General features: G+C 40.0%; 1 protein-coding gene across 1 annotated transcript in view; it reads left to right on the top strand.

Moving 5' to 3' along the window:
* The window catches only part of lcor (ligand dependent nuclear receptor corepressor), an 88,499-nt gene extending 79,075 nt beyond the window's left edge, over positions 1–9,424 (top strand). Inside the window, exon 7 of the mRNA XM_042435290.1 lies at positions 6,841–9,424. Coding sequence (XP_042291224.1) covers positions 6,841–7,981 — 1,141 coding nt within the window. The 3' untranslated portion in view covers positions 7,982–9,424. The remainder of the gene's footprint in view (positions 1–6,840) is intronic.
* Positions 9,425–15,552: the final 6,128 nt, after the last annotated feature.

Below are 15,552 nucleotides of genomic sequence, written 5' to 3'. Positions count from 1 at the left end.
AAAAATAAAACTCTGAACTGTTGTCTGGTGAACGTGCGCTGCGTGTTGATGTGACTAACAACGGTCAAATCCCCCAAGGGGTTGCTCAATGAATCTGAGAAGTTGTAAGATAATTAACAAGATTAAAAAAAACACATCTCTGCTAGACAAATTATGTTTATATTTTTATGACATTTCTTTAATCTTTGTTCTTTACTTTTGAAATACAGCAGAGTTTAACCTCTTTAGGTAATACTCATAGATACAGTACAGTCAAACTGTCACAAAGGGACTGCAGTTGATACTACTTCACTTCAAAGTGTCACAGGCCAAAAAGGTTGGAAAACACAGCCCTAGATGGCAAACCACTCTTATCTTCAACAAGCTACAGAGTACACAAGGGGTGGAAAGATCAACTGTTGTGCATTGAAAAATTGATGAGATTCGGCTAAATAGATGCATAACCATAGATCTGACCCAAACTCTGAAATTCAGGCTAAAAAAAGAAAAATGACACAGCTACCAAAAACCAACTAAGATTTGAGTCTTAATACATTTAAGTCAGTTAATTAAGTGAAAAGTAAAAATATTAAATCCATTTACTGGCTGAAATTAATAGTATCGAATTTAGCTTTGGACTGCAGAGTATCATAAATGTATCTATCATTTTTTTAATGGATTGTGGACTGTGTTGTACACTGTTAAGCTGAAATTATAGTTGGGTCCACGTGACGTAAATTTCGTCATCAGAGGGTGTGCGCGTGGGCTCTGTGCGGACATCCGTGTACCTGCAATTTGTTGTGTTCCTGTAGACGGCGATCTACTGCGCATGTGTGGAACACGTCCTCCGAGCGGACCCTAGAAGGTAGTACAAACACATCGACTACCCATCCGTGGTGTCTGCAGCTGTCCGTGTGCGCGTCTGCTCGGGAGTATAAATGAAGCTTTAGACTATTATTTCCTCTCCTAGAGGAACAGTCAAACTGTTATCTAGGCAGAGATGCTGAAAACAACGTGTCCCAGTGGATCACATCACAACATTTTCACGTGTATCTATAGTAAGACAGCCTTGTTTGCAAAGTATTACTTGCAATAACTGGTGGATGGTAAACAATAATTGAAATGTATCAGTCAACATGCTGTGTCTATCAATTGTATGAATTCTTTTATCTCATGAAATGTATAGATCTGCTTTAGAAGATTTGAGGCTGTGAAGTCAGTCTGCAATTAGTGTTTAATCGTGCTTATAAGTTAAGAGCATTACATATTGTCAATATTGTCATGACTTGACTATCATGACTTATATCTGCAGTTATTCATTCTTACCATCTGTGGACAACATATGTAGCTGTCATCACTAAAAAAAAACACCACTTTCTGAATGTTTACAGACACTCTAAGAAGCAGTACTTGTGATCTCAAGCCTAAGATGTTTAACATTTTTACAGTACAAAACACATCCCAGCTACGCAACCACAGAGCGGCTTGCAAAGGCTTTTCAAATCTAATGTGGTAAATGGGAGAAATGCAAAAGCATCAGTAAGATCCTTGAACATTTTTTTTCATTAAAGATGCATGAAGTGACGATGAGCAAAACAGTGAATCCACTGCTGTGGAAGAGCATCACAGGGAGCAAGTTAAACCACCAAACAGATGGACAATGCAGTACATTTGTAAGCATTCGGCTCACCTCTGCTCATGCCTTGCTGACAAATGCAGTATGTTTCTCCAACCACCATATAGTGTCAGTTGTATCCTTAAAGAACACAATATGTGAACCAGATATTTACATTTTCACAACACGCAGCTTATCCCTAGTAGATTATGCTTCTTTTTTTCTGTGGATTTTATGTTAATTAAATTCAACTCTCTGTAAGTGTTTATTGGAAACGATAAAAGTGTCTTGAACCATCACCATTAAGCTTTTATAAACTTAGTACAGGTTTAATCACAGCTGTGTTTTATCAGTTCCAGACGATCTTAAGGTGTCAAACCTTCTGTTGGTTAGGCTTTAAATATTTTCTTTGTTCCTTGATTGTGTTTTTTTCATATATCTTTCTATTAATCTAATAATATATTGTTTAGATAGATTAAGTTCCAGAAGTAGCAGCAAGGCAAGAAACAACCTGTTGGTAAATACAGTGTTGACTTAGAGAAAATCGACTTTGTGGGAACAGCAAAGCGAAGGGTCTGCGGGTCTTGAAAGTGCCGTGACCTCGCTGGGTTTCTCAACATTTCAATGTTGCATACTTCGATTTCCGCGAAGTCGTCCTGAAGCGAGCCCTGCCAACGCCTCCCACCTTTCATCTCTTACTTATTGGTTTCGCTCAGCTGATCAATACCTGAGCTACCATCCATTCCATGGCTGTAGCTGTTCATACTACAGGTATTTATAATTCAGACTCCGCCCTCATCCACCCCCACCTCCAACCCCCCACCCAAGAGCGAGAGTTCAACGGCGGTGCGTGTCAAACACATGACGGAGGCTTTTCTCTGTTTGTCTTCGTGTCAGTGCCTTTATTGACGAAGCTCAGTGTTGCAGCCCGATCATTTATTGATGAACGTGTACTTTGCCTTGAAGTCATGTTTGAATCAGTAGCCATCATACTTGGTTGTTGCATCAAGAGGGAATAAACAATCAACGCTAATTGCAGCTGCCATTTCCAGGAATACTTTTGATCTGTAGGTCAAAGATGGATTAGGAGAGGTTCGATACACAGAGCAGCCCCAAACGCTGAGTGTGGTGAGTGTGCTTCGGTGGAGGATGTGGGCATAGAAAACCTGCACCCACCATGTGGACAGTTTCTCTTTAATCCAGCAGTGAATACACGTCCAACCGCCTACTGAACTGAGATTTGAGAAGTGTTGCATTGACATTTCAGTTAACAAGAGTCCCGTGTGGCCACCACATGAGTGTTTTGTCCTGGTGAAAACCAATGCTGCCTTGATACAAAGCTTTACTGCACTAGTTTGGAGTTAAAAATGAAACAAAAAGACAGTTACCGAGTGAGAAACAGCAGCCACCCTTTTTAAGTTACAGACCTGGCATTTAATTGGGGCTTTAAAGGATGCATATCGACTTAATTACACTTTGGGTCTTATTTTGTATAGTTTTGGCGGTTATCTGCAATTATCAGCAATCATATGATTACCACCAAGTTAATTGCTAAGATTTATAAATTGCTTAAAAGACATCAGTCAGATAATCATACAGGTTTTAAACCATATGAAATGAGGAAATAAAGGTGTCTGCTGAAATCATTACCCAACCTGTCTTTTGTAAACATCCGTCACAGTTTACAACTTCCTGGTTTAACTTCCATCTGCTGTACTTGTGAACACAGTTTTCCTGTGTAATGAGGGATAATTACTGACTAAGTGGTCTCAATTTTGGTTGAACCCCCTAAAAAAGGAGGTTTAGATAATCTGGCTAAACTGCTTGTTTACAACCTTTACATTTACTTTGGTGAGGACTGTGTTATTATGCCTGACAGTTTCAGAGCCAACGTAATCAACCAATTGAAACATTTCCTGTTGAAACAGGTTGAAGGGGCATCGACTCATGGAATATGCTCAGCAAAACCTTTTCTACAGATACATAAGATTCCTTTTTTTATTCTAACACAATATATTGCCTTCTAATACACTCCATGAGCAAAAGCCCAGCTGGTAAACCTCGGCAGGTGAAGTATTTACATTCCAGGACTAAAATCAAAATTAGAAACCTTAAGCCCCTCAGGACAGGAGTCTGTTTCTCGCCTCATGGCCCTAAGGCCCAGAAGGCCCTAAGGCCCTGAGCCTCACTGGGACTCTCTAATGATCAGGTCATGTAATATTAACTATAGGAGGAGGAGGAGCTTGTATTTCCACCCCCACTAACACCCACCCATTCATCTTTGATAGCCAGACAATCCCCAAAGCACACAGCAGGTTAGTGCATGTATTACAGGTTACGGGCCTTTAATTTAAAGTTTTTTTTTTCTGGCCACATCTGCATTAAAAACACATTTCTTTAGTTTGTACATTATTTTAATATTTAGATCTTTTATTAGGTTTTCAATCAAATGCATTACAGTAATTCATTATTTTGTGATTTTATTAAGTATGCATGTAGAAGCTACAAACCCTATTAGAATAACAGTTTTTAGTTTAAGATGTCCCATGATGGTTTCAATTGTTGTTTCAAAGAGTTTTTCCCAACTAACAAGAATACAATTATACCCTAAATTCCCCTTGCAGTTTCTAGTGCAAATTATCATATTTAAAGAAAAATAAACATTGGCCGCAGAATAAAACTACCTTTCTTCAAAAACCATGTGAGCCTCAAAAGACTGTTGTTAAGGGGAAACACATCATTCACCCAGTTGCTGAAAGACTCTTTCAATTGGTCTCATTGGGGATCTCCCTGTTATGCATATTTCTTTCTTCCTTTTTTCACAAATGTATGCTCACATTGAAGCCTCAGATCCACCATTACTGTCTGGCGGAGCCTCCCTGATGACTGTATGCTTATTTTAACAGAACGCTCTATTAGAATGTAGACTCTAAAGCCTCTCGTTAACCTTGTATTGTTTTCAACAAGCCCGAGACCGCCCACTGTGATAATCTGTCTTAAAGCTCCTGCTGAGGACTCCCCACATCGCACAGTTGGTCACACTGTAGCTCACCAGAATGTCTCCAATGAAGAGATACAGTATTTCCCCCAAGTTTATTCTCCCACATGCCATCCGCTGACTTGACAAGCTACTTCCTGTTATTATGAACCTAAAGGCTGATTTATGGTAGGTCTCTTGACACTTTTGATAAGTGTCGCTCGACAGAAATTATGTATTTTCTATAGAAATAAGTGATGCTCAACACTTTCCTTTCATGCGCACGTCGAGAATTTTGTTACGTCATGGACACCATTATATTTTGTCACGCAATGTGATTGGGTAGTGTTACTAACATCGCCATGGAGATTGTAGTTTTCACTGAACTTCCTTATTGATATTTTGGACTGTAAGTTTAGATAACTTATAACATCCTTGTTTAATTAGACCCAGTCTGGATGATATAATGTAACTAAATAAGCCAGTTGGTGGATGGCGTCTGGTTACCATGGAGACCACCGGCGCCTTTCGCCAAAGCATGAATTGAAGATGTCTTAAATTTCTGTTGAGTGACACTTATCAAAAGTATCGAGCGACCTACCATAAATCAGCCTTAAGGAAGCGTTTTTAAAAGAGACTGTCCACTGTTGCCATAGTTACTTAGCAGTAGGAACATTGGCTGCAGCAGTTCAAGTGGCATGTAAGCACATGTTTCAAGACCACAGGCAGTTTTCAGAAAATTTGAAACATTGAAATGTCAGATGCTTGCTGATCACTGCAGGTTGGACAGAAGACATACTGTATGTTTTCATTTTAGTTAAATATAACTTCAAGAAACTCAATTTAAGGTGTAAATAATTATCGAAAATAAGACAGGAATGATAAACCATAGGACAAGTTTCCCAATCTTTTTGGACTGTGACCATTAAAATTGAAGCAGTCTCTACTTTGGACGACCTTTCTACCTCTTTCTTATAGTGTCAATCATCATGTCAACTCTTATATTTATTTTAAGATAAATATAAGGGGTAACCACGCCTTTTATAAATTTTAAAACTGAATTATAATAAATGTTTTATGAGTTATGGTACAATCTGCAAACTGAGCTCAGCAGTCACATACCACACATTATTATTGCCTAGTGTTCAGAATCTACTATTTTGGTTGATTGATAGTCCCTCAGTTTTTATTATTTTGGAGGTCTACTGAGTTCAATTTTATACTGAATAGTGGTTTGAAGTTTGTGAAGAGTTTATTCTAGTCATTATCTGTTAGATCAGTGAATGCTGCATGAGTGAAAGAAGTTAACAATGTGCATCAGAACATTTGGTTAAATCTATAGTTTCCAAAATCCTTTTGCTTGACCAGTATGTGAAAGTGTGATAAAACCATGATAATAGCTTCTCATGTGTCCTTGCCTTCACACATCTCCCCTTAACCCTCTCCTTATTGTTACATTATTGATTAGCTTAGCAAACCCTGCTGCTACATGTGCTGAATTTTATAAGCATTATGTCTCTCTGTTCGCTTTTTTCCCCAACATCTCTGAATCAGCTTACATCTCTAAATCATCACAATGCCATTTTAACACTCCAGTCACATCGCACTGAAAAAATAAATGGGTCTATAAACTGAAATTTGTATTAACCAGAGTAAAGACAAGACTGCCAATGCAGAGGGAACAGCTTCAATGTTTGTGCTAATATTTATATAATTGATGCTTTTGGTGCCTTTTGCAATGTGCATTTATGTGTATAAGTTTGAGATTTAATTATGGCATGAAAGATTAAAACATAATGACTCTAACATCCTTTTGCCACCTCAGTTATAGTCATTGCAAACAACTAATTGATGTTTAATAATGAAGGGCTGAGAAAAACAACTTGTTTGCAACTGTTTTGTCAAATTGTAAGCCTAGTAATGCTCTGCGTTCCATAAAAAGGAAGACCGATGCAGTAGACATCTCTAAGATTTGTTGTTTTACTTAACAGGTCTGTGTGGGCATTAACAGGCGTAATTATTGACTGGATAAATGAAAACATGTTAATTCACTCAAGTCACAAAAACATGTATTTTCCCAATAACCCTAAGTGGTATTTATGCGGATTGTTTCAGTTTTGTTTGCAGAGGTTTTAAGATATTCCCTGCTGACATTTCTGACATTTAATTACACAATATACATCAAACCCTGGTCTCAGGAAATCAGTTTTGTTTAATTGTGAGATCTCTGACCTTGTTCATAATTTTATTTCCTTTTTTCTCCATCCAGACGTTCCCTTAAAGTGGAACATACCCTGCCAGAGGTGGATGAGGAGGACGGCCTGCTGCAGAGAAGCTTGCAGGACGGACTGAGGGAGAACTACATCAGCTCCAATTCTTTCAAGCCCCCATTGGCCCGCTCGCTTCGCATCAAGGAAGAGCTCCTCAGCCAGAAGCACCGCCTCCTGAGCCAGCCTGCTGCTCTTTCATTGGCTAATCTAGAGTCAGCCGGCTTGCTCAATCACGGGCAGTCCCACTCCTTGCTTGGCCAGAAGGGCTCTTCCTCCTTCTGGGGGAGCAAGGCCCACCTTGACAGCCTGATGAAATTAAAGCAGGCCAGTGGAGCTCTGAGTGGGGCCCTCAGCGAGCTCAAAGACCTGCCTACATTTCTGGAGAATCACAACCACCACGGAGCCTTCTCCTTCAAGAGTTCCCTCCACCATCACCACCACAATCAGGTCTCCAAGGCCCAACACCACCACGAGGGCAAGAGAGACCAGGGCCATTCACCTCCTGTTGACCTAAAGATACCCCAGGTTCGGGGCATGGATCTCTCCTGGGACTCTCATGCCTCTGAACTGTATGGTTACGGCGCCATGGGGGTTGGGGGTGGTGGCCATGGGGAGAACACCTTGAGCCGGAAGCTGAGAGCCATCCTACCCAAGCAGAACCGCCGGGGAGGAAGCCTTGGAAGCCTGTTGGACGGGGCGGCTGACTACTGGAGCTCTGACTTGGACCACTCCAGTTCTGGGCCAGCGTACTCCACCTCTGATGTGGAAGGGGACCCAAACTCCAAGCAACCGAGGAAGAAGAGGGGCCGTTATCGCCAGTACAACAGCGAGATCCTGGAGGAGGCCATTACAGTAGTGATGAGCGGGAAGATGAGTGTGTCCAAGGCCCAGAACATGTACGGGATCCCACACAGCACCCTGGAGTACAAGGTCAAGGAGCGCATGGGAACCCTGAAGAATCCCCCAAAGAAGAAGCTCAAGCTGATGATGAAGATGGAAGCAGGAGGCCAGGATTTTCCCGTGGAGTCAGAGAATACACCCACCGCAACCTCACGAGATGACGGCCCGCCACTGGCAGCTGCTGAGCTCAAGGACAATGTAAAAGAAGAGATTGATGACAATTTCAAACCAATCGACTAAACGACTAACACATGTAAACCTCAGTCAAATGACAAAAGTAATTTGAAAACGGATCGGGCTTTATTTGTGCCAATTTACTTTGCAGTATCTGGGTGAGCACAAACGCAGGGATAATATGAGGATTCTTAAAAAAACTGGAGAGAAACAACATCGGATGGTTTTTAAACAAGCGTCACTTGAACGACGCTGAACATGCATTTGTTTAGCTTTTATATCCAGGGGCTTAACAAATGCAGCTAAAGACAAGAGTTAAATGACAATTAATGAAGTTTCCTTAAGCATGCTGATAATCCCCAGCCCCAAAACCTAATCCCCCTCTTTTCTGAACTTGATACACTGAACCTTTGCTGCTTATAAATGCAGTTTGGGGTTTGGACCATTCCAATTTGGGGGAAAATGAGGGGAAGGTTGAAAATTAACTCCTTATAAAAAAAAACTGACAAATTAAAGCCCCTTAACCGCTCCCCTCTGTCATGGAGTACTAGCTGAAAATTGGTAAGTGAACTGATGATTACATTTGAAGCCAACTGTAAGGTTTAATCATGCCATCGATATTCCTCACCAGGGTTCTGAATCAAAACCCATTTGCCAGGTAGCCATGACGCTTTAACTGCAAACCTTTTCTTTCCTCCTTAAGATATTCTGCTAATTTCTGTGTGGACGAAAGCAACATTAACCCGTCCTTTTTGAACGAGAAAAGACACACAAAAGTCATTCAGGGATGCATGTTTGTGAGTTTCGTGGATACTACTGACTTCTATAATTCGACTTCTTTTCCTCTATCTTTATCTTTTCATTTGATTTTGCTTTCTTTTGCACTACACTTTGGGTCTGGCGCTTACAGACCAGGTTACCTCGGCATTGTTGCCCTTGCATCATGCACTTATTATGGTCTGTCTCTGAAGCCCAGTCGCAACCTCGCAATGGGTCAGAGGTGCACATCGCCTGTGCACGCTGATCCATAATCAGATCCAGGAAGCTCTTTAACCCTCTTTTTTGCCAAGGGACAAGTTGAGGGGTAATCTGATTATGGATCAGCTGTTTTTAAGGCGGAATGCTACCTCATGGACCTCCATCAGTGTCTCACTGCTGATCCTGGAATGCCAGAGCCGCCATCAGGTCCGCCCTCCAAATGGGTGGCCAAAGTGAGCTCATCCCCTCATGGAGATCTTTATTGGATGAAGGCCTTTTAGGATCAGAATGTGAAACTCTGCTGCTATCCAGTTGATTATCTAGCTCATATACAAGGCTTTAGCTAGTTTTAGCTAATGAGTTTTAGCTAGTCCTAGCTAACAACAACACATTGCTGAAGTTTTGTTTTTTTGCTTTTCTAATCAAACTAAGCAGAAACAGCTTAGCTGATGAATTTTTAAAAAAATTCTTCTACCCTCAAACTTCAAAGACAGTTTTAAAGGCAGTTTACTACGACAATGTGCATTTATAGAGGGGTGTTCATTTGGGGTGGTGGGTGGGCAATATGCAGTGGGGAGGGGTAGTTGATAGAGGTGAGGGAAAGGCAGATTTAATATATTATAAATTATTATGACTGATGACGTAAAAGCCAATCCGTGATTCTGGAAGATTCCTTTTCTCCTCGTTTTTAACTCAGGGTAACTGAGACAGATGATGTGGGTTTCAAATGTGGTTGTTTCCTGTTGGACCTATAGTTGACAGACAGGAGGACAAGACACGCCTCTCACTAATGCTTTGTCTGCGGGAGGGGCTATGTGAGTAAATATAGCAGCGCCATAGCCGATAGACCTGCTAACGAATCATGAAAAAAGAACAGAAAACACCGACGTTGGCTTTGGGGATCAAACTTATGGCGCTAAACTTCTAAAATAGCACTTTTCAAAAATAAGAGAAAAAACAAGAGAGAAAGAAAGCTGTCTGAGGTTATGCATGTAGTGTAGCTCTTCTCTGGGGGATATGGAGCAGGGAGCTGTGAGGAGTGCAGAGAGATGGAGGAAAAAAGCTTTAGTGTGTTAAGACTTTCAGAAAGCTGCAGCTTGGACCCAAACTACTTTTTTCCACTCGATTACCTCCTCAATTAAAAAAAAAAAAAAATTAAAAAAAAAAAAAAAAAAAAAAATCAAAAGGAAAAAAATGGTTAACAGCTTGAACAAGTTAAGTTCTGTGTAGTGTCGTCTTGTTGTTTTCCCTTCCCCTCGTCACTGAAGCACCAGGGATAGATAAACTATCACCACGTTTTACCAGACGGGGAAAGAATATCCCTCAGAGGACACAGGTGTAAAGAAAAAAAAAATGCTCTTTTGGTATTTTCCATCAGGAAAAGATTGAAGGAGATGACAGAAGCTTTTTGCTTGTCATGTTTTTTTTTGCTCTGTGGTAAATGTTGCTCTTCGCTCCTAACACTGCCTGGTGCTCACCCAGTCTGTGAGATTTTTAAACATGAGAATTGTACCTCTCTGTTCAGATGAAATGATGATGATTCACTCCTTTTGAAATGTATTGTACATTTTATTTATTTGATTTGTTTTTTTTGTTTTCTTTTGATTATTCTCTTCAAAATGGCATGCACCACTTTGTTTTTGGCTGATTTTGGGGGTTGGGCAATTGAATATATTATGTTGAGAGGATTTCAACACAATTAATCCTGAGCCAGAGATGCTAAAACTCTTTCCAACTTACGAATGAATCATTATTTAATTATTATTAGAATTGTTTACTAACTGTTGCATACAATCTTATTTTCCCCACTATTGTTATTGATTATCCACCTTAAGCTTTGTAGCTCCCTTGGCTTAATTGGCAGGTATGCACGGCCAATGGGGAAAAGCTCTAGAAAAGACCCCTTAAACATCAATATTGCCGGGGGGTCATCATGCATGAAATGCGTCCAACACTTAAACAATGCTGAGCATTTGAAGTGTCTAATAGGTTGTCTTGTGCATCAAGTTGGACCCAGCGAAGGACAATGCACTGATCCGATAGTTAAAACAGGATCAAAGCCCCAGCGTTGATGGCAAAGCACTTCTTATGAACACGCCTCTGATAAAAGGCATGATAGCTGCTCGCTTACCCCTACCATTTGACAAAACATGACTTACAGTGTGGGATTACTTTACTGTACCCCCTCCCTCTAAAAAAAAAAAAAAAAAACCCAGAACAAAATGAACCCATGGCACTCTGCCTGTTAGCCTGTTTCATGTGATGCATGCAAAGCATGGATTTGTGCTTAAAAAGAAAAAAAGATATATGTGTGGAAATACTGTGATTGGCACTTAATGCATAGGTTTGCATGGAAAAACTCCAACAGCACTTAGACTGAACTCCCCTGAGAGGGGCGATTCCTTGAAGGCCAAACGATCTCTGTGTATAATTTACACAAATCTCTAAATCATTGACAATAATGTTCTCTCTGTCCTTCAAGAAATTCTTGACCCTTACTGTGCGTTTGGATTTTGCCATAAATTTGCCATTGCTTTCTAAAAATGTAATTTTAAATTTTTTAAAAGTCCCATTTTCAGCCTGATCTAACCTACTGAGGTGCATGCCATTTAAGGTATATTTATTTCATTTGATTTGATTTTTCTTGGGTTCTATTGATTGTTTATAGTCATGTGGTTAACGGCTCCCCCTGTCCGAAAAAGTCCTCCTTCTTGCAACTGAGTCTCACTGCTGTTTTTAAAGAAACCTCATACTATATTATATACTTAAGATACAGTATATATCTATTTATATACATATATATATTAACAAATACTCACATAATGAATGTAGTGAACTGAAATGAATTTCTCAAACTTAGAAAACCAGAACAGTGATCTGCAAAAAAGATGGCACTGTCAGACTGTTGTTTTTATTATTTTGCTTTTAGTTTCACTTTACGCTGCTTGCGTTGGAAATGCAGTCGTTTTCCGACGCAGGCGTGCGACAGTAGCCTTCAGTACTGTAAATGTCTCAGGATCGAGCCAATAGGATGGGCAGCAATATTTGTCAGTCGGAAAATGGCGCAGACTTAACTACCTGTACTAGATGTAATTTATGGACGTATATATATAAACAATATATCGACTTGGTCAGCAGAGGCCAAGTGCTATACCTCAATCTCAGAATAATGACTCCTTTCCGTGCCTCGTACTTTTATGTATCCCTTACCTGGGAGCCTAGCGAAGGGATAGCCGATACTCTGGGAAATATAGTATCCTCCGCTGTTTCTTTTCTTTTATTATCTTTTTTTGTTTTTTTCTTTGTTTCGCCTCCCTCTTTGCAAAGGGTGGAGGGAGACGCTTCAAGTGTCTGACTGACCAATATTTGCCACCCTACCTCTTTTCAGGTATTTTTTTTTTTGCAACAACAAAACCTTACAGAAGTACATAATGAGCAACAGATTGGAAAAAAAAAAAAAAAAGACCCACAGGGACAGCTATTTCTGTGCCGGTTGGGGTTGATATGAAAGGGTGCAAACCTCTCATTTCTTCCTCTAGAAGTCAAAACATTTTGGGATTCAGTCGTCTGGTTTCACCCTGGAGGCGATAAGTCAGGTCGGTCCCACCCTGGTCTGATAAAGAACAAGGTGTTCTGTTCACTGAGGGTTTTTTTTTTTTGTTTGTTTTGTTTATTGTGTGTTTTTAGGTGTAACATAACCCCAGGTTGAAACTTGACAGGTTTTTTTTTGTTTGTTTGTTTTAGTTTTTTGTTTTGTTTTGTTTTTTTTTGCGTTTTTTATTTCTCACACCCAGAGAAATCAGAGACCCAGAGGGGAGATTGGGGGACAGGTGGACAAGTTAACCTTCCTTTATCTGCTGTCTTGTAAAAGAAAAAATATTCTCTCCAAAACCTTTTACACTGCATTCCAAAAAAAAAAAAAAAACACCCCACACACACAGGAAAATGTACCTTTATATGATGAAAATAGCTATATACTTATGAATATATATGTATTTATTTTACTGTTTTTGCATCTTCAGGTAAGCCAATCGATTACTCTTTTTGCTTTTCTGGTTGGTTTTTATTTTTTCATTTCTTCGAGTGAAAGACTGTCAAAAACGTGATAAAAGAAGAAAAAAAAAAAATGTCGAACAGCAACTATTGTAACCTCACTTAGTAGACGCCACATGACGTGCCATTTTGTTTCAGGATGGTATGTGATGCTGCCGGCTACCAGGAAAGAAAGAACCATAATGTATATGATTGCCATGCTCCTCTCTCAGCGGAGAGGTTTCTTCTGTTTCTTTTTCTGTCACGCTGCATATCTGGTTGTCATTTATACCTCAGGTCCGACCACTTCAAAGCAGCTGATTGTACATCAGAAACACACATACACACACACACACACACACAAAACACACAAAGAAGAATCAGGATTTTTAGTACGGCTAGTTTCCAGATTTTTAGATGTAACCGACAGAAGCAGTTTTTGAATAATCGTCGTTTCTTGTTGTCGTTGTTCGTGCTGTTGTTATTCTGATGGCATGTTCTTTTCCTCTCTTTGTTTTCTTATATAAAAAAAAAATAGAAAAGACAATTTCTTTAAAATGCCAGAAGCCAGGTTTCTGTGAATACAATGCTGTATTCTCTCTAGCACATACAGCCGTGGAAGAGCAGAACGCGCACACACACACACATACACACACACACACACACACACACACACACATATATACTCTCCCTCCTCATCAGGTAGCCATACTTTGTGTGGGCAGGTTATATGTATAATTATGAAGCTGGGAGTCTGCTGTGTCTCTTTTAGAAGCAGGTGGGTGTGTTTTGTCCACAGCCTGCAGAACATCAGCCCTGCTTGCTGATTTTGATCTGGCACACTGGGACACTGCAGGCAATGCCTCTGTGAAAATCACTTTGTTTTGTTTCATGCTCTCAACAAAGACTCCATTTCTTTCTTTCTTTCTTTCTTTTTCTATCAATCTTCTCCTTTAAGGCAAAAAATCCTCCTGTCAGTTTTGCCCTGTAGCATGTCACCACTCTATGATGTTCAGTGCATTCCTGCAGTTATTTTGTTGTAATTTAAGTCTCTGTTGTTTCCATCTGTCAATTTCCGCTGTTGTTAGCGATTGCCGGCGATTCCCAGAATTCCTTTTGACAACCGCCAGAGTACGGGCATGAACTTCTGGTGTTCTGCTGTGTGTTAACTGTCGGTGGAGATGAACAGATTCATGTTGCATTCGTGTTTGGTTGGGAAATTAGCAGTGAGAAGGGTATTCGAGCCTCTCAGATGGAAAAAACCTGGGGACACCTGTGGTTTAGTGTTTGTTTGGCTGCTCAGGAGCATAAACCTGAGAGTTATAACTGACATGAGAAATGCTTTAAAACCTACAATCTTGTAATGTTTGTTCACAGTAGACTGTCAATGCAGCCACGCCAATTTGACAATTCAGAAGAAATTGACAGAAAGAAATCCTACATCCCAACTTGTGATCAGATGCGGGATAAAATCAAGACAAAAAACGAGGGTCGCTCCAGTGTTTCATCTCGTGGCTGCAGTGCATTCTGGTCCCTGCAGGTTGCTGTGGGTTTAGACATCGATCCTCCTAAACAACACTACAAGCTAAAAATAGATGCAGGAATGCAAAGAACATCACCAATAGCTAAATATGTTTCCTCAGGTTCCCAACCCGGAATTTCTTCTATTCTTAGATTACTGTCAGAGAATACTGGTGATTTTTAGAATGGATCCATTTTTAACTACATATCCAAAGAGATCTATCCCACTTTTATTACCTTTTTAAAAAGTAATAATCAGCACATCAACTGATGGTTACAATTCTTCTTGTAAGCTTTGCCATGCTGTTGTCCCCCCCCCCCGCGATATTCATCAAAGCAGCGCTAAAAGATCTCTTAAAACGTGCATCTCTGTGGCAGAGTGTGATGCCAAGTGTTGTAAATGTCAAAGCATTTGTGGAGATGTGACAAGCAGTCGCTCAGTAGCAGCCTGGAACTGAAAGCTGAGATAAGTACAGATCTTAAAGGCCAGACACGCCTCTGGAACGATGCTCATCTGCAGCAATCAACAAAACAGACACCGTCACTCCTTATTGTTATACTTTGCAAAACAACAAATTTGGAAGGGGCCTCGGTGGTCAGGACGGAAATTTGGAGAAAATTCTGAACCTAAAGTGTAGAAATTGGCTTCTGAAGCTAAAAGTTGATGGTTTAAGTGTTGCATCTTAGTCAAAACTATTCTGACAACTACACTTTGAATTGGCCTTTTAATACAGTTTTTAATCATGCAATCTTTTGCAAAATCTTGTGCTTTGATGTACCAAACATGAAAATGAGAAAAACACTTTTTCAGCCAGATTTTGAATATTTCTATGGGGCTGAATGCGTTTTCAAATTGCACTCTTCATTTTCTAACTGCAGCCTAGTTTCCCTGCATATTATTCAAAGCCGATGATTTCCAAATATCTAAAGTGGCTCATTAATCTGCTTCATACATTCTGATGGCACCACCAGGAATCAGTTTTAAAGTTAAATTTGTTGTTCTTCAATCAATGGAATAAAGAGTGCCTTTTGAAGACTCTAATCACTATTTTAAATCAAATCTGTAACGGGTTGGTTTCTTAATCACGTATAATCTAACCGCCCGA

This window comes from Thunnus maccoyii, chromosome 2 (assembly GCF_910596095.1).
Source record: "Thunnus maccoyii chromosome 2, fThuMac1.1, whole genome shotgun sequence".
Lineage (NCBI taxonomy): Eukaryota > Metazoa > Chordata > Actinopteri > Scombriformes > Scombridae > Thunnus > Thunnus maccoyii.
Note: the sequence above shows the minus strand (reverse complement) of the source record. Positions and strands in the feature narration are given on the sequence as shown.